This window comes from Panthera tigris, chromosome X (assembly GCF_018350195.1).
Source record: "Panthera tigris isolate Pti1 chromosome X, P.tigris_Pti1_mat1.1, whole genome shotgun sequence".
NCBI lineage: Eukaryota > Metazoa > Chordata > Mammalia > Carnivora > Felidae > Panthera > Panthera tigris.
The window spans coordinates 90,330,477-90,350,515 of NC_056677.1; the positions used below are offsets into that span (position 1 = coordinate 90,330,477).

Genomic DNA, 20,039 nt, shown 5'->3' on the forward strand with positions numbered 1-20,039 from the left:
TTCTTTCCATCTGCTCAGAGTTCTCTATTCTCAAGGCCTGGTACAAGGCTTCCTTTCCCAATTGGCCTAGTGCAGTGGTCCCCACCAGGGGTCATTTTGCTCCCCAAGCAACTCTGGCCATATCTTGAGACATTTTTGGTTGTCATAACTGGGATTGATGCTATTGGTGTCTATTGGGTAGAGGCCAGGGACGCTGCTAAACATCCTACACAGTCCGGGACGGGCCCTACAACAAGGAAATATCTGTACCGGAATGTCAATAGTGTAGAGATTGAGAAACCCTGGCCTACTATGTGATGGTAGAAGCTTATCCAGAAAGATGGACCACACCTGTGGCCCTGGGTCAAGGCCACAGAAAGAAGACGATACTGCCTATTTTGTCTATTGCAAAGATGGCATTTAATGTATCCAAACACCTCTCCAAATGATTGGTCAGGAGCCAAGGCCACGCCAAGGGAACTCCAATCATCAGCAGGTACAGGCCAAGGTTTCACAGCCTCGATCCTAATTATAGTTTCTGGTGGAGTCAACAAAAAATACACTCTCCCAAGGAACCAGTGTATAACCTGTCCTCATCTTTTCTCTAAAGGCCAGCCTTGAACATGATCTTCGAAAACGGTTTTGTCTTACAATCCAGGTATTCTAATTGAGCTTTGCTTCCCCATTCCCGGGAATCAAACTCTTCTACCTTCTCCCACCATGTCCCATATCATTTGGCTAAGAGACTATAAATATCTGTCCCAAGCAAATACTCAGGGATCCCAAAGGCAACAAACCAAAACGCAACAAGATGAAAAAGTCAGATGTTTGTTTTTCCATAGAAGCTGCTTCCTAACTTTTCTTAGGCTTTTACCGCCCATGCTTCCCGGCCATTCAGGCAAAGGAAATATGTCTGAGGAGCAAACTGGGTAATCATATGCTGGGAAGGATTGTACCTCTGAGCAGATGCAGTTCACACAGTAAACCAACCCATAAGGTTCCAGGTAAGGATGCCATCTCTCACCCACTCTGTACTTCTTGTCTTGAAACACACAATATGTCTCTGAATCTGTGAGGAAGGAGATGGAGAATAGGGCAGTTAGAAACCACAGACAAAGTCATAAAATCCAAAGGCAATCACACTTTCCATCTGTTTTAGGGTACTTCAAGAGAAGAGGCATAGGGGATATTTCCAGAAGCCCTTCTAGGAGCTCCGTGTTCTACATGCTTTGCTTATTTGATCCTACGATGATCGAACAAGGTAGGCACTACCATTAATCTCATTTCATAGATGAGGGAAATCAAGGGTCCTCTAACCAGCAAGTAACTGACATGAGAGTCAAACCCAGGTTTGCCTCAGTGAAGCCAAGATCCTGATTACCACTCTGTTCCAATGGTAAGATAAGAGAGCATGTCGGGTGTCCTTTTGGAAGAAGTTGTGCTCCTTGCTTTGGAAATGCAAGCTAAGGTCTGAAATGCTGATCTCTCTTTCTCAGAGCTGCCTGGTGGTGGTGTAGGAGTAATGAATGAAAAGCACTGTGTTAAGTTCCTATAAATGGCTTTTGCCCATGCATGCTAATATCATTCAATTATTAACCAAGTATTTTACACTTACTCTTTTTTTAATTAATTAATTTATTTATTTTGAGAGAGAGAGAGAACACAATCGGGAGAGGGGCAGAGAGAGAGGGGGACAGACAGAGAAGCTGAAGCAGACTCTTTGCTGACAGCAAAGAGCCTGATGTGGGGCTTGAACTCACAGACCGCGAGATCATGACCTGAGCCAAAGTCGGACGCTTAACCGACTGAGCCACCCAGGCGCCCTGGACACTTATTGTCAGGCATTCTGCTAACTGCTGGGGATAAAATGGTGAGCAAGAATATCCGTAGTCTTTGCTCTCATTCAACTCAAAGACTGTTTCTTATGTAAACAACTCCCCATTTGCTCCAAAGTAATGTCCCCTTCCCCTTTGATGAAAAGAAACTTTCATAGCCATAGCCTGTCTTGTGCCACAGTTTCTTGTATTACTTTACAGGTCTTATTTCTCCATCAAAGTAAAAGCTCCTCAAAAGCAGGCAACATTTGGGGCGCCTGGGTGGCTCAGTTGGTTAAGCATCCGACTTCAGCTTGGGTCACGATCTTGTGGTTCCTGAGTTGGAGTCCCGCATTGGACTCTGTGCTGACAGCTCAGAGCTTGAAGCCTGCTTCGGATTCTGTGTCTCCCTCTCTCTCTGCCCCTCCCTTGCTCATGCTCTCTCTCTCTCTCTCAAAAATAAACATTAAATTTTTTGTTTTCAAAAAAGCAGGCAACATTTATTCTTTGCTCTCTATCACATGGCCTACTACGCTGGGGCCAATAAATGTAATCAGTTAACAACTGACTGGTAAATGAATCTCCAAACATGTGATTCACCGAATCCCATCCTCGTTTATCTCCTGCTTCCCAACACACAAGGTCAAAACAAACCAAGACTCTTCTTGTAGCAAACATATTAGTTTCCCTCACTCTCCAGTACACATTTCGCTGATGAGCAAATTGAATAAAGAAAAGGCAGATGAGCAAGAAACTGGGAGAAGATCTTTCCAATAAATAAACTATGAGTATCGGGAACTTTTGATCATTTAAATTAATAAGTAAAGGACCAACCAATCCATTAGAAAGATGATCTATTTACCTGAGACATGAATAACAATTTGGGGGAAGAAGAAATGGGAACAGGCAATAAACAGGAAAAGATGTTCAACCTCACTAGAAATCAGAGATTCAGATTAATACTACACTGAAAGGGGCGCCTGGATGGTTCACTAAGTTGAATGTCAGACTTCAGCTCAGGCCACGATCTCACAACTCATGAGTTCGAGCCCCACATGGGGCTCACTGCTGTCAGCACAGAGCCCGCTTGGAGTCCTCGAGTCCCCCTGTCTATCCCCCACTCACGCTCTCTCTCAAAAATGAATAAACATTTAAAAAAAAAAGCTACACTAAGATCATTGTCTCAAGCAGCCACTCACTCAAGACCCTCAATGATTTTTTTTCCAACCACCCAAAAATAAATTCCAATTTACTTTTCAAATCTTTGTTTCCAACTTCTTCGGAAGAATGAGCTGGGAGAGTCAGAAAATGTGGGTTTGAATTCTAAACCAGCTCTACCTGTGTGGCATTGAGCAAGTCAGTGAAACTATCAGTCTTAAAAAAAATAAAAAATTAAAGTTAAAAAACCTGCCAATCTGTGTTCCACACCTGTGGGATACAGATTATCTGCTTCTCAAGCAGAGGTTGGAGGAGTAAATGAAACTCTGTAAATGAAGAAGTACTACAAAACGTAGAGTGTCATTTTATAGTAATTGTTTTCGTCTTAGAAAAGCAATGCATACTTAATGTAGAAACCTGGAAAACTTGCACAAAGTTCCAGAAAGAACAAAGTAAAAACATAAATGTATATACGTGAAAAACATTACACGCAATTCCAGCATGAAGACAACCACTTTTAATATACCGGTAACTCAGAAATAGCCTGTGGTTGAAGAAAAAAATCAAATGGAAAGTTACAAAATAGTTTGCACCAAATGAAAATAAAAACACGGCATGTCACAATCAGTGAGATTTGGCTAAAGAAGTACTCAAAGGCCTAGATCACTAGAACACCTATATTAGAAAAGGAGAAAACTCTCAAACCAATACCTTAAGAAACTAGAAAAAGGTGGGGTGCTTCGGTGGCTCAGTTAAGCAGCTGACTCTCCATTTCAGCACAGGTCATGATCTCACAGTCCTGAGATCAAGCCTCATGTTGGGCTCCGTGCTGGGTGTGGAGCCTACTGAAGATTCTCTCTCTCCTCCTCTCCCTCTGACCCTCTCCCGCTTGCTGTCTCTCTCTTTCTCTCTCTCTCAAAAAAAAAAAAAAAAAAAAAAAAAAAAACTAGAAAAAGTGAGCAAAATAAACCAAAAGCATATAGAAGAAAGGAATAATAAAGAACAGAAATCAGTGAAATTGAAGACAGAAAATCAACAGATAAAGAATCAGTGAGATTCCATGTGTTTTTTAAAATAAAATCAATAAAATTGATAAACTCACAAAACCAGCAATGATAAACATAGAGAGGATGCCAATTTCCAGTATTAGGGACAACAGAGAGGATTTCTTTAAAAGGATAAAAAAAAGAATATTATGAATAACTTTATGCCACTTAATTTAGCAAACTAGATGAAATGAATGAATTCTTGGAAAGACACAAATTACCAAAGCTCAAAGTAGAAGAGCTAGAGAACCTGAATATTCGTGTATCTTTTAAAGAACTTGAATCTGTAGTTCAAAACTTTGTCACAAAGAGAACTCCAAGGCCAAATGACCTCGCTAGTGAGTTCTATCAAACATTCTACCAAACATTTCAGAAAAATGAAGAGGAGGGATTGCTTCCCAACTACATCGTTGATGTGAGAATGACACTGACATCAGAACCAGATAAAGGTGTTATGAGAACAAAAATAAGTCTACAGACCAACGTCCCTCCTGAACACAGACACAAACATTCTCACTAAAATTTTAGTAAATTAAACCTAAGGATAAATAAAAAGGATAATATTTTGTGAGCAGGTGGGATTTATCCTGAAAGTTAAAGGCTAATTCAAGATTCACAACGTTCCCAATTCAGTCAACCTAATTCACCATATCAGCAAACGGGAGAAGAAAAATCATGTAATTATCACGATAGATGCAGAAAAAGCATTTAACAAAATTCTATATTCATTCGTGACAGAAACTCTCAGCAAAGTAGAAGGAGGGTCTTCCTCAACCTAATAAGGGCATTTTAAAAAAATTTATAGCTAACAGCATTCTTTATGGAAAAAGAACACTTTCTCCCTGAGATTGGGAGTTACTCAAGGATGTCCGCTCCAGCACTTTGTGGAGATCCGTGCCAGTGAAATCAGGAAGGGAAAAGAAGGAAAAGGTATGCATATTGGAGAATAAAACATAAAACTGTTCTATTCATAGATATGGCTGTCTACAAAGAAAAATCCCGACGAATCTATTTACAGTTACCAGAAACAGTAAGAAAATTTAACAAGATTACAGAATACAAGGTCAGTATCCAAAAGCTGATTATGCTAATGTATTCTATAATAAATAATTAGAAATTGAAATTTGAGGGGCGCCTGGGTGGTTCAGTCGGATAGGCATCTGACCCTTGATTTCGGCTCAGGTCATGATCTTATGGTTCCTGAGACTCAGCCCCGCATTGGGCGCTATGCTAATAGTGCAGAGCCTGCTTGGGACTCTCTCTCTCCCTCTCTCTGCCCCTTCCCTGCTCATGCTTTCTCTCTCTCTCTCTCTCTCTCTCTCTCAAAAATAAATAAATTCAAAAGGAAAAGAAACTGAAATTTGAAAAGGTATCATTTGCAACAGCTCCCCCAAAACATGGAAATACTGAGCTATAAATCTAACAGGGTATGTGCCAGACCTGTACTCAGGAACCTACAAAACAATCATAAAAGAAACCAAAGAAGGCCTAAAAACCTTGTTTGTGAATTGGAAGTCACAATATTGTGAAGATGTCAATTCCCCACAAAGTGACTTATAGATTCAGTGAAACCCAATACCAATTATTAGCAAGATATTTTGTAAAAATTGGTAATCTAATTCCAAATTTTTTATGGAAAGTTAAAGGAGAATAGCCAAAACAATTCTGACAAAGAAAGATTTGGTCTTCCATCCAAGTACTAACCGGGCCCGACCCTGCTTAGCTTCTGAGATCAGACGAGATCGGGCGCGTTCAGGGTGGTATGGCCGTAGACTGACAAAGAAAGATTTGGGAGGACACATATGATGTCATTTCAAGACTTAATGTAAAATTATGCTTTTTAAGGCAATGTGGTTTTGGCAAAAGATTAGACAAATCAATAGAATAGAATGATGAGTCAAAAAATAGACCCACACTTACGTAGTCAATTGATTTTCAACAAAGGTATAAAGACTGTTCAATGGAGGAACAGTATTTTTTGTCAACAACTGCTGTTGGAACGTTTGGATAGTCATACACAAAACATGAAATAAAATGAATCTATATCTCAGACCACATACAAAAATTAATTCAAGATGGATCACAGATACACCTTAACGTAAACTTTAATATTTTAGAACTCTGGAAGAGAACATTGAAGGCTACCTTTGTGATATTGGGTTAGGCAAAGATTTCTGAGATATGACACCAAAACTATAATCCATAAAAGAAATATTACAAAAAATTACCTCATCAAAATTAAGCACTTGTGTCTCTGAAAGAGTGTTAAGAGAATTAAAAAAAAAATGCCATGGGCTGAGAGAAATTATTTGCAAATCGCATTTCTGGTAAAAGCTTTATATATAAAGAAATCTCAAAATTTAAGAATAAGGAAACAAGTTTTACAATTTAGGAGCATCTGGGTGGCTCAGTCGGTTAAGCGTCCAACCCTTGATTTTGGCTCAGGTCATGATCTCACAGTCATGAGATCGAGCCACACATCAGGCTCCGAGCTGAGTGTGAAGCCTGCTTAATATTCTCTCTCTTTCTCTCTCTTTCTCTCTCTCTCTCTCTCTCCTTCTGCCCCTCCCCCATGTGCTCCCTGTCTCTCTCTCAAAAATAAAATAAAATAAATTAAAATAAAATAAAATAAAATAGGAATACAATTTGAACAGACACTTTACCAAAGAAGATATACCGATATCAAACACATAATGAATCAGCAGGGAAATGCAAATTGAAACCATAATTACATATCATTACTCACCTAACTCAAAAAAACCTAACCATACTAAGTGCTAGTGAGGATGTAAAGCAACTGTAAAGCAACTCCTCATACTTTGCTGGTGGAAATGCAAAATAGTACAGCCACCCTGGAAAAACAACTTGTCAGTTTCTTATAAAGTTTAACCTACACTTACTGTATATATAAGCCAACAATCCCATTCCTAGGCACTTTCCTTGGTGAAATAAAAATGTATAGTCAAACAAAAACCTGTACATAAATGTTTAGAATGACTCTATTCATTGTCAACAAAACCTGAAAGCAACTCACGTGTCCTTTGATAAATCTGTAAACATCCAAATAATGGACTATCAGTCAGCAATAAAAAGAAATGAATGTCTGAGGCATACAAACATAGATGAATCTCAAAAGCATTATGCTAAATTAATAAAGCCAGACTCAAAGTCCATGTATGGTATGATTCCAGTTATCTTCATTCCAGAAAAGGCAAAACAATAGGGAAAGAAAGCAGATCCAGTTACCAAGGACCAGGGTGGGGTAAGAACTTTAACTACAAAGGGACACAGAGTAAATCTGTTGGGTGATTGAGCCATTTTTATCTTGACTCTGATGGTGACATCATGGCAGAATACTTTTGTCAAAACACAAAACGGTACCCTAGAAAAAGGGTGAATTCTGTTGCATGTAAATTACACCTAAATAAAACAATAAAAAGAAATATAGAGAGGAAAGAAAAATCACATAGAATTCTGCTACCAGAAGATTACCACGTTTACTATTCTATAATGCTACAATGTCACTCTCATTTTTTCTTTATTTTTTTTTAATCAATAGACTTCTTTTTTTCGAGCAGTTTTAGGTTTACAAAAAAACTGAGCAGAAAGCACAGAGTTCCCATGTATCCGCTCTTGACCTCACCCTAGCTTCCCGTTACTGCCATCTTATGTTAAGTGTAATGCATTTGTAATGAAAATTGTAATGCACTTGTAATGCATTAATTACAATTAATGAACCAATAGTGATATATTAACTAAAGCACATGGTTTACCGAAGGATGCACTTTGTTTTGCATGGTTGTATGAGTTACGGCAAATGTATAATGATATATATCCACCTTTATATAGTATCACACAGAATAGTTTCAGAGCCCTAAATAGGTCCTGAATTCTGCCTGTTCATCTCTTCCCTCCTCTGTCTCCCCAACTCCTGAAAATCATTGATCTTTTTACTGTCTTTTTAGTTTTGTCTTTTCAAGATGCCATACGGTCAGAATCATAAGGTGTGAAGGCTTTTTAAACTTGCTCCTTTCACTTAGAAATATGCATTTAAGGTTCCTCCATGGTTTTTCATTGCTTGACAGCCCACTTATTTTGTCACTAAATAATATTCCATTGTGAGGATGTACAGCTTACTTATCAACCCACCTACAGAAGGACATCTTGGTTGCTTCCAATTATTGGAAATCGTGAATAAAAGTGCTAGAAACACTTGTGAGCAGGTTTTGTGTGGAGATGTTTGCAGTTCATTTGGATAATGCCTAGGAGGATGGCTGCTGGATCACATAGTAAGGTGATGTTTAGCTTGGCAGGAAACTTTCAAACTGTCTTCCAAAGTGACTATACCATTTTGCATTCCCACAAGCAGTGAAAGAGAGTTCCTGTTGCTCCACATCCTCACCACTATTTGGTGGTGTCTATTTCGTGTAATAACCGTTCTAATAGGTGTGTGGTGGTGTCTAATTGGTTAATTTGCAATTCCCTAATGACATATGATGTGGAGCATTTTTTCATATACTTATTTGCCACCCATATATCTTTTTTGGTGAGGTGTTTGTTTAGCTCCTTGGCCTTTAATTGGGTTGGTCATTTTCTTTTTTTTTTTCTTTTCTTTTCCTTTCTTTTCTTTTCTTTTTCCTTTTCGTGAGATTTAAGAGTTCTTTGCATGTTTTGGACACAAGCCCTCTATCAGATAAGTGTTTTGCAAATATTTTCCCTCAGTCTGTGGCTTGTCTTTTCACTTGCTCAACAGTGTCTTTTGCAAAGCAGAATCTTTTACTTTTAATGAAATCCAATTTATCAATTTTTTTTTTCTTTCATGGAGCTTGCTTTTGGTGTTATATCTAAAAGCTCACTACCAAATCCAAGGTCACCTAGAGTTTCTCCTATGTTACCTTTTAGAAGTTTTATACTTTTGTATTTAAAAAAAGGGGTTTTTTTTTACATTTTATTTTTGAGAGAGAGAGAGAGAGACAGAGAGCACACACAAGTGAGGGAGGGGCAGAGAGAGAGGGAGACACAGAATCCGAAGCAGGCTCCAGGCTCTGAGCTGTCAGCACAGAGCCCAACGCGGGGCTCGAACTCACAAACTGTGAGATCATGACCTGAGCTAAAGTTGGACGATCAACCGACTGAGCCACCCAGGCACCCCTGTATTTTGTATTCAGACCTTTGATCCATTTCAAGTTATTTTTGTGAAAGGTTTAAGGTCAGGGTCTACATTCTTTTTGTTTGTTTTGTTTTGCTTTGTTTTGTTTTTTGCATGTGGATGTCTTGTGGTTCTGGCACCATTTGGTGAAAAGATTATCCTTTTTCCAATAAAATTTCATTATTCCTTTTGTCATAGATCACTATATTTGTGTGGGTCTATTTCGGGGCTCTATATTATGTTCCACTGATTTGTCTCTTCTTTCAATAACACCACACTGTCTTGATTAATGTAGCTCTACAGCATGTCTTCAAGTTGGGTAATGTCAGTCCTCCAACTTTACTGTTCGTCAATGTTGTGCTCAAAATTCTGAGTCTTTTGTCTCTTCGTGAAAACATTAGAATCACTTTGTTTATTTCCAAAAAATAAATTGCTGGAATTTTGATTGGTATTATATTGAATCTATTGTTCAAGTTGGGGAGACCTGGTATCTTGACAATATTGGGTCTTCCTATCCATTCACATGGAATATCTTTCCATTTATTTGATTTCTTCCCTGAGAATTTTGTAGTTTTCGTCACAGAGATCTTGTGCACATTTTCCTAGATTTATATCTAAGTATTTTGGTTTTTTTGGTGCTAATGTAAGTGGCATTGTCTTTAATTACAAATTCCAGTTGTTCATTGCTAGCAGAGAGTTAAGCAATGGACTTTTTAATTAAGTCCAGGAGGGTTTTTTATTGACTTTTTAGGACTTTTTGCATACATAATTATGTCATCTCTGAACAAAGGTAGTTTTATTTCTTCTGTGGACAAAGGTAGTTTTATTTCTTTCTTCCAACCCTTTATATGCTTTGTTTCCATTTTTCATCTTATTGCATTAGCTATGAGTTCAAGTACAATGTTGAATTGGAGTGGTGAGAAAAGACATCATTGCCTTGTGCCTGACCTTAGGGGAAAAGCAGTGACGTTAACTATAGATTTTCTGGTAGATGTTCTTTATGAAGTTGAAGAAATTCTCCTCTATTCCTGGTTTGCTGGATAGCACTGGATTTTATCAAATGCTTTTTATGCATCTATTGATATAATCATGGGATTTATCTTCTTTAGCCTGTTGATGTGATGGATTACATTAATTGATTCTGAATGCTGGAACAGCCTTACATTCCTGGAATAAATTCCATAAATTGTGCACTTTTCCTACATTGTTAGCCTCAATTCGCTAATATTTTGTTAAGAATATTTACATAAGAGATACTGACCTGTGGTTTTCCTTTCTTGTAACATCTTTTCCTGGGTTTGGTATTAGGGTAATGATGGCCTCATAGAATGAGTTACATAAAGTGTTCCTTCTGCTTCTATCTTCTAAGACACACTGCAGAGTGTTGGCATTATTTTTTCCCTAAATGTTTGGTCAAGTTCACCAGTTCATCATCTGGGCTTGGTGCTTTCTGTTTGGGGAGATTATGAACTATTGATTTAATTTCTTTAATAGATATAAGCTATTCAGGCTACTTCTTCTTGTATGAGTTTTGTTAAATGTATCTTCCAAGGAATTGGTTCATAGTTTCTAAGTTATTAAATTTGTGGACACAGAGTTGTTCATTATAATCCTTTATTATCCTTTGGATGACCATGGATTAATAGTGGTGATGGCCTTTCTTTTATTTCTGGTATTAGTGATTTATGTCTTATCTCTTTTTTTTTTTCTTAATTAACCTGCCTATATGTTTACTATATGAATCTCTTCAAAGAAGGAGTTTTGGTTTCATTGATTTTTCTCTATTGTTTCCCTGGTTTCATTTTCATTGATTTCTGCTTTATTTTTTTTAATTTATTTCCTTCTACTTACTTTGAATTTGATTTACTCCAATTTTCCTAGTTTCCTAAGGTGAAGCTCAGATTGTTGACATTAGATCTTTCTTTTTTTCTAATATACTAATTCTATGCTATAAATTCCCCCTAAGCACTGCTTTTGCTGCATGCTGTGAATTCTGATTAAGTTCTATTTTTTTCCAAAGAATTCAAAATATTTTTAAATTTCTATTGAGATTTCTTTGACCCATGTGCTATTTGAAGCTGTATTATTTAATCTCTAAATATTTAGGGATTTTATAGCTATCATTCTGTTATTGAGTTCTAGCTTAATTCCCGTATGGTCTGAGAGGATACTTTGTATAATGTCTATTACTTTTAACAGACATTGGTGGATGGTCCACAAGAGTTTGAGAAAAATGTGTATTCTACTGTTGGGTGAAATACTGTGTAGAACTCAATTAGATCTGGTTGATTGATGGTGCTGTTCAGTTTAATTATATCCTTATTTTCTGTCTTCTGTAACTTTTAATTATTAATAGGGAGTCCAACTATCACAGTGGATTTGTCTGTTTCTCCTTGCAGCTCTAAAAGTTTTTACCTCACATATTTTGATGCCCTGTTAGGTGCATATAACATACATCCTTGCCTTGAATGTCTGCTTTGTCTTAAATTAACATAGCTACTCCCACTTTCTTTGATTAGTGTCAGCATGCTACAGCTTTCACCATCTCTTTACTTTTAATCGACATGTACCTTTATATTTAAAGTGGGTTTCTTGTAGAAAACATATAGTTGGGACATGTTTTGTTTTTTTTTTTTTTATCTACTGTTACTCTCTTTTACTTGATGCATATAGACCATTCACATTTAAAGTGATTGTTGACACAGTTGGATTCAGATTGACCATATCTGTAATTATTTTCTATTCATTGACCTTGATTTTCTCTTTTGTGTGAGTGTGTGTTCCACTCTTTTTTTTTTTGCCTTCGATAGCTTTAATTGAGCATTTTCTACTCTTCCATTTTCTCCCTTCTCTCAGCATATCAATTATACTTATTTTGAAAAAATTTTTGGTGGTAGAGCTTGAGTTTTCAATACACATTTCCAATTAATCTAAATCCATAAAACACTATATTACTTCTCAGATAGTGCGTGTACCTTACAGCAAAGTACTCTTTTCTTCTCTCCCATCCTTTATAAGATTGTTGTTATTCATTTTACTTTTTCATCAGCTATAATCATTCAATACATTGTTGTTATTATTATTTTGAACAATTTTTTTCTTAGACAATTCAGAATATGAAAAATAAAAGATTTTATTTTACCTTAATTTATTTCTTCTCTAATGCTCTTCCTCTCTTTATGGAAATGATCCCAGCTTCTGGTCTATATCATTTTCCTTCTTTCTGAAGAATTTCTTTTAACATTTAGGCAGGTGACAAATTCCTCCCATTTTTGCCTGAGAAAATCTCTTTCTCTTTCACTTTTGAGGGATAATTTTGTTGGACACAGAATTCTAGGTTCTAGGTTGGTGGGGGTTTCTTTCAATAATTTATTTCACTTTCTTCCTTGCATGGTTTCTGAACAGAAATTGAATGTAATTATTATCTTTGTTTCTCTACAGGTAATGTATTTTTCCTCCAGACTCTTTCAAGACGTTCTCTTTGTTTTTGATTTCCTACAGTTTGAATATGATATGCCTAGGTGTAGATCTTTTCATATTTTTCTTGTTTTGTGTTCTCTGAGTTTCCTGGATCTGTGCTATAGTGTCTGTCATTAATTTTGGAAAATTCTCAGCCATTATTACTTCAAATATTTCTTTTGTTCATTCGTTTCCTCTCCTTCTGGTATTCTTGTTACACATATGTTAAGCCTTCTGTGATTTTTTTCTCAGTTCCTGGATATTCTGTTGCGTTTTTCTTCATTTTTTCCCTTTTATTTCAGTTTGGGAAGTTTCTATCGGAATATCTTTAGCTCATTGATTCTTTCCTCCATCATGTCCAGTCTACTAGATGAGCCCATCAAAGGCATTCTTCATTTCTTAGGGTGTTTCTGATTTCTCACATTTCCTTTGCATTCTTTCTTAAGAATTTCCATCTCTTTGTTTCCATTCCCCTTATATTTTTGCATATTAGCCACATTCCCCATTAGAATCTAAAGCAGTTACTCGAAAGTTGCTCACAGTTACTCGAAATTCCCAGTCTGATAATTCCAAAATACCTTCTATTACAGAGTCTGGTTCTGATGTTTGATTTGTGTCTTTAGACTGTGGTTGTTTTGTTTGTTTGGGTTTTTTTTTTTTTTTTGGTTTGGGTTTTTTGTTTGTTTGTTTTCGCCTTTTAGCATGACTTTTACTTTTTTGTTGAAAGTCAGACATGATGTATTGGATAAAAGAAACTCAGGTAGATATGCCTTCAGCATGAGGTTTTTTGTTAATCTAGCTAGGAATTAGGTCATGTTCATTCTTTGTCATAGCTGGGATGTCAGAGGTAAAATTTGCTCTAATGTCCTTGTTTATTTCCCTTCTGTTGTCTTGGGCTTCCCTAGATACTCTTTCTTAAATAATGTTTGAGGTGTGCAGTTCTTTCAGCTGTAATTGCCTGTTATTATACAAGGGCCCCAACTGATATGGTGGTAAATTGTGGCAGGGGTTGGAGAGAGAAGCATTCTATAATTATATGCTTAGTTCTCAGTATTTTAGTGAGCCTGTGTCTCTGAGCTGTGACCTTCAAAATTGCGAGTTAGGTTTGTTCTCCCCCACCAGTGTAGATAAGACAGGAAGGCTAGTGGATTGGGTATTTTCCTTCTCCCCACTGGTTAGGCTCTGACAAAATGCAAATCAGTTAGGCTCTGGTAAAATCATTTCCCTTGAGGGCAAGTCTTAATTAAGGAGAACAAAGAGCTTTGGACTTATTTCAGAATGGTTACTTTTTCCCTCCTGTGCCTGCAGCACTAAAGAATTTTTCTCCAGTCTTCACCCTGAGACCCTGATGGGGCTCCTGGGGGTGAAACTCACAAAAATAAGTTTTTCTCTCAAGCTAGTACATACTCCATCTCCAGCAATTAGTCAATTACTCTTGCTCCTACCAGGATCCAGCAGTGGTGATTACATTCACCAGGCTTTCAGATTTCAGAGTAAAAAGCATAGGGCAGTTTGCCCTGTGACCTCAATTTTCTAACTGATTTAAGAGGAGTCATTCCTTCAGCTTTTTTCTTGTGACAATGGGGGTGACAACTTCTAAGCTCTTTACATGTCAGACCAGAAACTAGAAGTTCTTTCCAGTGTTTTTCTATGCATTGTTTGTATAAAGGTTTTATCACAAAATTAATAGCACAAACGTTTTGTAAACTACATTCTAAAATTAACATACCATGAATATTTTGGGGCCACTAAATATTTCCCTTATACTTCATGCTTGGTGACTGGATTCTACACCAACACAGCTGAACTACAACTTATCAACCAATCCCCTATTTGGGGGGATTAGGCTGTTTCCTTTTCTTTTAATTAAAACAAATTCTTAGTATGTAAACTTTTGGGGGTGCTTGGGTGGTTCAGTCGGTTGAGCGTCCGACTTCGGCTCAGGTCATGATCTCACAGTTGACGGGTTCAAGCCCCGCGTCGGGCTCTGTGCTGACAGCTCAGAGCCTGGAGCCTGTTTCAGATTCTGTGTCTCTCTCTCTCTGCCCCTCCCCTGTTCACGCTCTGTCTCTGTCTCAAGAATAAATAAACATTTAAAAAAATTTACAAAAAAAACCCTTTTGTATGCAACAATGGTTATTTTTCTTAATATAAATTTTTAGAAGTAGATTTATTGGGTCAAAGGTTTTGAATGCATTCAAATTCTTGACCTGTAGTGTTTCACTGCCATTCAGAAAACTTATGCTAATTTACCTTCACATCAGCAGAAGGTGAGAATGCACAACACTGGATCATTTAATTATTTAAAACTTTGCCAATTTGGACACTTGGGCTCCTTCCATAATTTGGCTATTGTAAATAATTCTGAAATAAACATATGGGTGCAGGTACCCCTTTGAATTACTGTTTTTGTATTTTGGGAGCAACTACCCAGTAGTGTGATTACTGGATTGTTGGGTAGTTCTATTTTTAGCTTTTTGATGAACTTCTGTATTATTTTCCACAGTGGCTGCACCAGTTTGCATTTCCACCAACAACACATAACACACGAGGGTTCCTTTTACTCCACATCCTCACCAACACTTGTTGTTTCTGGTATTCTGTTTTTGAATGTTTATATGTATTTATTTTGAGAGAGAGAGAGAGCTCGGGGAAGGGGACAGAGGGAGAGAGACAGAATCCCAAGCAGGCTCCACACTCAGTGAGGAGTCCAACACGGGGCTCAATCTCATGACTGCGAGATTATGACCTGAGTGGGAATCAAGAGTCAGATACCCAACCAACTGCGCCACCCAGGTGCCCCATCTTTTTGTGTGTGTGTGTGTGTGTGTGTGTGTGTGTGTGGTGTTCTTGATTTTAGCCATTCTAACAGGTATGAAGTGATATTGGAGTTGTGGTTTGCATTTCCCTGTTGATCTGCTGATGAGTGATGCTGAGCATCTTTTCGAGTGTCTGTTGGTCATAAGGATGTCTTCTTTGGAGAAATGTCTGCTTGTGTCTTCTGCCCATTTTTAAATTGGATTATTTGTTTTCTGGGTATATTTCGGATACTAACCCTTTATCAGATATGCCATTTGCAAATATCTTCCCCCATTCAGTAGGTTGCATTTTAGTTTTGTTGATTGTTTCCTTCACTGTACAGAAGATTTTTATTTTGATGTAGTCCCAATAGTTTGTAACATATATATATACATATATATAATATTCTGATATATAATATATATATATATATAACATATCAGAATGTTACTTAGCCATAAAAAAGAATGAAATTTTGCCATTTGCAATGACATAGATGGAGCTGGAGATTATAATGCTAAGTGAAGTCAGTCAGAGAAAGACAAATACCACATGATTTCACTCACATGTGGAATTTAAGAAACAAATGAGCAAAGGGAAAAAAAGAGAGTCAAACCAAGAAACAGACTCTTAACTATAGAGAACAAACTGATGGTTACCAGAGGGTGGGGGGTGGGGGATGGGTGAAATATGTGATGAGGATTAAAGAGTACACTTATTATGATGAGCACTGAGTAATGTATAGAATTGCTGAATCACTATATTGCACACCTGAAACTAATATAACACTGTAAGTTAATTATACTGGAATTAAAATTAAAAATTCTGGGGCGCCTGGGTGGCTCAGTGCGTTGAGCATCCTACATGTCATGATCTCACCGTTCGTGAGTTTGAGCCCCACATCAGGCTCTGTGCTGACAGCTCAGGGCCTGGAGCCTGCTTCAGATTCTGTGTCTCCCTCTCTCTCTCTGCCCCTCCCCTGCTCATGCTGTGTCTCTCTCTCAGAAATAAATATTAAAAAAATTTAGAAAAATAAAATAAAACTGCCAATTTGGTAGTGAAAAACAGAACCAATATTTCTTTCTTTATCAGGAAGGCTGAATATATATTCACTTTTAATAAGTATTTTTATTTTCTCTTTTGTGATATTACTATTATTGTTAGCATTGTTATATTAATCTACATTTATCAGCTAAGAGTAGGTGTTCAAAACCATTTATTAACTGAAAGAACCCAGAAAATCAAAATTACTTTTTAGGCAGAACTTGGGTGTTTTTCAGCCAAGTCTTGGAAATACGATTTTCTTGCTATAGACACAAATTAATGACTCGATCTACAATATTCTAAAATGGAGTAGGAAATACTTTAAATATTTTAACAATCCCAGCATCTTTAACCAATAACAAATGATCATGGATTTCCCAAAACAAACATCCAAATGAGGCACTGTTAGCTACCTTCCACATGTGGGTGAGAGGTGATTGTTTCTCTATAATAAATTTATAGTCTCACTCTCCAACCCCTGATTTGCATCTCACATATACAACTTATCTAGACACTTCACAAAGATCCTGGGTATACACTTAGAGACAAATCCATTGAGGCGCCTGGGTGGCTCAGCTGGTTAAACATCCAGCTCTTGGTTTCCACTCAGGTCATGATCTCATGGTTCATGGGTTTGAGGCCCACATCAGACTCTGTGCTGACAGTGTGGAGCCTGCTTGGGATTCTCTCTGTCCCCCTCTCTCTGCTCCTCCCCCACTCGTGCTCGCTCTCTCTCTCTCTCAAAAATAAATAAATTTTATTTTTTTTAAAAAAAAGGAAAAAAAGCAGCAAATACGTGAAGGGGGGCCATTTAAGGGGCATTATTAGGCTAGCATAAATAGTCCTGCTTGTATTGGTCTGCAGCCACTAACATGTAAATGGAGGGAAGCTAGAAATTACTTTGTTGAGTTAAATCCACACTGCAAAGTAAGCTGGAACCTTGTGTCTGATGCATTTGATTCTGGATTATTTCACTCAGTTGAATTAGATCGCTCAGAGGTTGACATTAAAACCTACCTACTTCCAATATGAAATTGGTTGGGTGATTGACTCCCTGCTAGTTGGGGGAAAAAAATGGGACAAATAAAAAATAAAGATCCCTGAAAGAGTAAGCAACCACTAAAATAAGCCAAGCTATCAAAGTGTGGGTTTCAAGTGTATTTACATATTTTTAAAACTCACAGCCAAATTATGAAAATTTTTTAATTTGTAGGAAAGTCTGTTTCCAAAGGAACAGTATATACTTACCCCACAAGGAGGGTATTCTTTACATATCACTATTAAGCAAGTTGACATCTCATTTATGAAATATCTTTAAGGTACATTATTTCACAGACAGTATTATAAAGTGGATCCTTTCAATATATTAGAGCTCACCATATTCATGAAATCCATAGATCAACCAAAAATAACTTGTTTCAGTCAAGACTCCATTTCCCCCCAGATTCAGTCTCTGAAGAGTGTTGCTCGACAAAGTGTGAAATCTGAATGATCTGAATTTTCCTGCTCTAAATGTGGCTCAGTCTAAGAGGTAGTTAATAAGTGTAAAAAGCAGCCAGGGAACCTGGTCCTAAGTGGCAGAGCCAGATGAAAATGGTGATAACAGTAATAACAAAATCAGTATTGGTTGAGCTAATATTCGTTGAACACTTTTCCTATAAAAGCCCAGCTCTGTTCTAAAGGTTTTACATATACGAATTCACTAAATTCCCACAACAACCCCATGAGGTAGTTTCCATTATTACTCCCATTTTACAGATAAGGAATCTGAGGCACAGGGAGATATGGTAACTTACCCACGTTGACATGATTAGTCAGGGTATGGAGCTGGGATTCAAACCTAATTAGTCTGGCTTCAGACCCAAGGACTGTAACCACGGTAGGACTCTGCCTTTCCAGTAACATAGTTGTAAGGTACGGGTCACCCACTCTTAGAAATTGGAAAATAAAGGGCTTCCACACATTCTTGCCTAACACTTTCTCAAATTACCCTTCCACTAAACCTTTGAAACATCTTTGATCACCTTTGAAAGAATCAGATGTTGTCCATAGTAAAGTCAAGTCATAACGAAATAGACTGTAGAAACTGGTACAGCTGGCTGACTTTATTATGCATTTTTTGTATCTATCGCAGTGCTAAAGGCACGATGTATAAAATAGCACCCATGCTTGTTTTGTCTTTTAGATTCCACATGTAAGTGAGTCCACATGGTATTTGTCTTTCTCTGTCTGCCTTGTTTCATTTAGCATAACACCCTGTAGGCCCATCCATGTTGTCGCAAATGGCGAGATCTCATTCTTTTTTATGGCTGAGTAATATTCCTTGGTGTGTGTGTGTGTGTGTGTGTGTGTGTGTGTGTGTGTGTGTTCTACATCTTCTTTATCCATTCATCTACACTTGGGTTGTTTCCATATCTTGGCTATTGTAAATAGTGCTGTGATACACAGAGAAGTACATATTTTTTTTTTGAATGAGTTTTCATCTTCTTTGGGTAAACACCCAGTAGTGGAATTACGGGACCATGTAGTAATTCTATCTTTAATTTTTTGAGGAATCTCTATACTGTTTTCCACAGTGGTTGTTGAATCAGTATGTTGTACACGAGGAACAAATATAACATTGTATGCTAATTATACTTCAATAATTTGTAAAATGTGTTTACAAGGCAAAAAAAAAATAGTACCCATGCTGCTAAGGGGTTTGAAATCTAGTTGGGAAGATAGATTAGCCCAGGGGAAAGTTCTTTTTCATCCTCTTTAAACCTCATAATACTCACATGGCATTTCTTCCATATGACGGTACCAGTGTCTTACAAACTATGCTTCTTGATGAAAATATCTTTCTCAAACACTAACTTCTGATTGAAACCTGGTCTTAACTGCAAACATAATAGTGTTTCATCAGGGTCATTGTTCCTATTATCTGAGCAATATAGGATTTGGCCAATTATGCCCCAGATAGAAACCAACAAACACGTGGAAGGAGCAAATTCAGGAACTGGAGGCAGACAAGGAGTTGAGCAGTAATGCCGCTGGAGTCACTAAACAAAGCTTCTGCAATTACCAGCACTGATTTTTTTTTTCAAGCACAGAACAAAAGTAAACCCTGTAAGTTCGAAGACCTGTTTTACCATGGGTGTCTAGGATTGAGCGGCTGGCACCATTACAGTTGATTTCTCAAGGAGTATGCCGAACAGTTATCAATCTTAAGAAGTGATGATAAAAGTCAATTTCAGCGCATGCTCCTAAGTCTAAACTTTTCCAAAGTTTTTGGCATTCCCCAGGGGGAAATCCAACGAGTTGTGCAGCATAACTGAACACACCTCAAGTCCCAGTAGATCATCTTGGACAAGACGCACACGTGAGCTGATTTTATTAAAACGATGATGACTCACTAACTTCTAGAAGATACAGGCAAGTACAGTAAGCTTATCACTAGCCAGTAGCTGACAGATACCAGCTGGACAATATATGACTTCCCACTGACTAGTGGTATCTGCGAGGAGAACTTGGTCCCAAAGGAACTGCAGCTAACGTTTGAGTTGGACCTTCAACCTGCAGCATCATAGCTATTTTTCAGATGGTTTGGCT

The 20,039-nt window shown here is 37.5% G+C and overlaps 1 protein-coding gene across 4 annotated transcripts in view; it reads right to left on the reverse strand.

Moving 5' to 3' along the window:
• The window catches only part of CHRDL1 (chordin like 1), a 117,990-nt gene that overhangs the window by 85,494 nt on the left and 12,457 nt on the right, over positions 1 to 20,039 (reverse strand). For all 4 annotated transcript variants that reach the window (XM_042974810.1, XM_042974808.1, XM_042974809.1 and 1 more), the window contains exon 3: positions 936 to 1,048. In XM_042974810.1, coding sequence (XP_042830744.1) covers positions 936 to 1,048 — 113 coding nt within the window. The remainder of the gene's footprint in view (positions 1 to 935; positions 1,049 to 20,039) is intronic.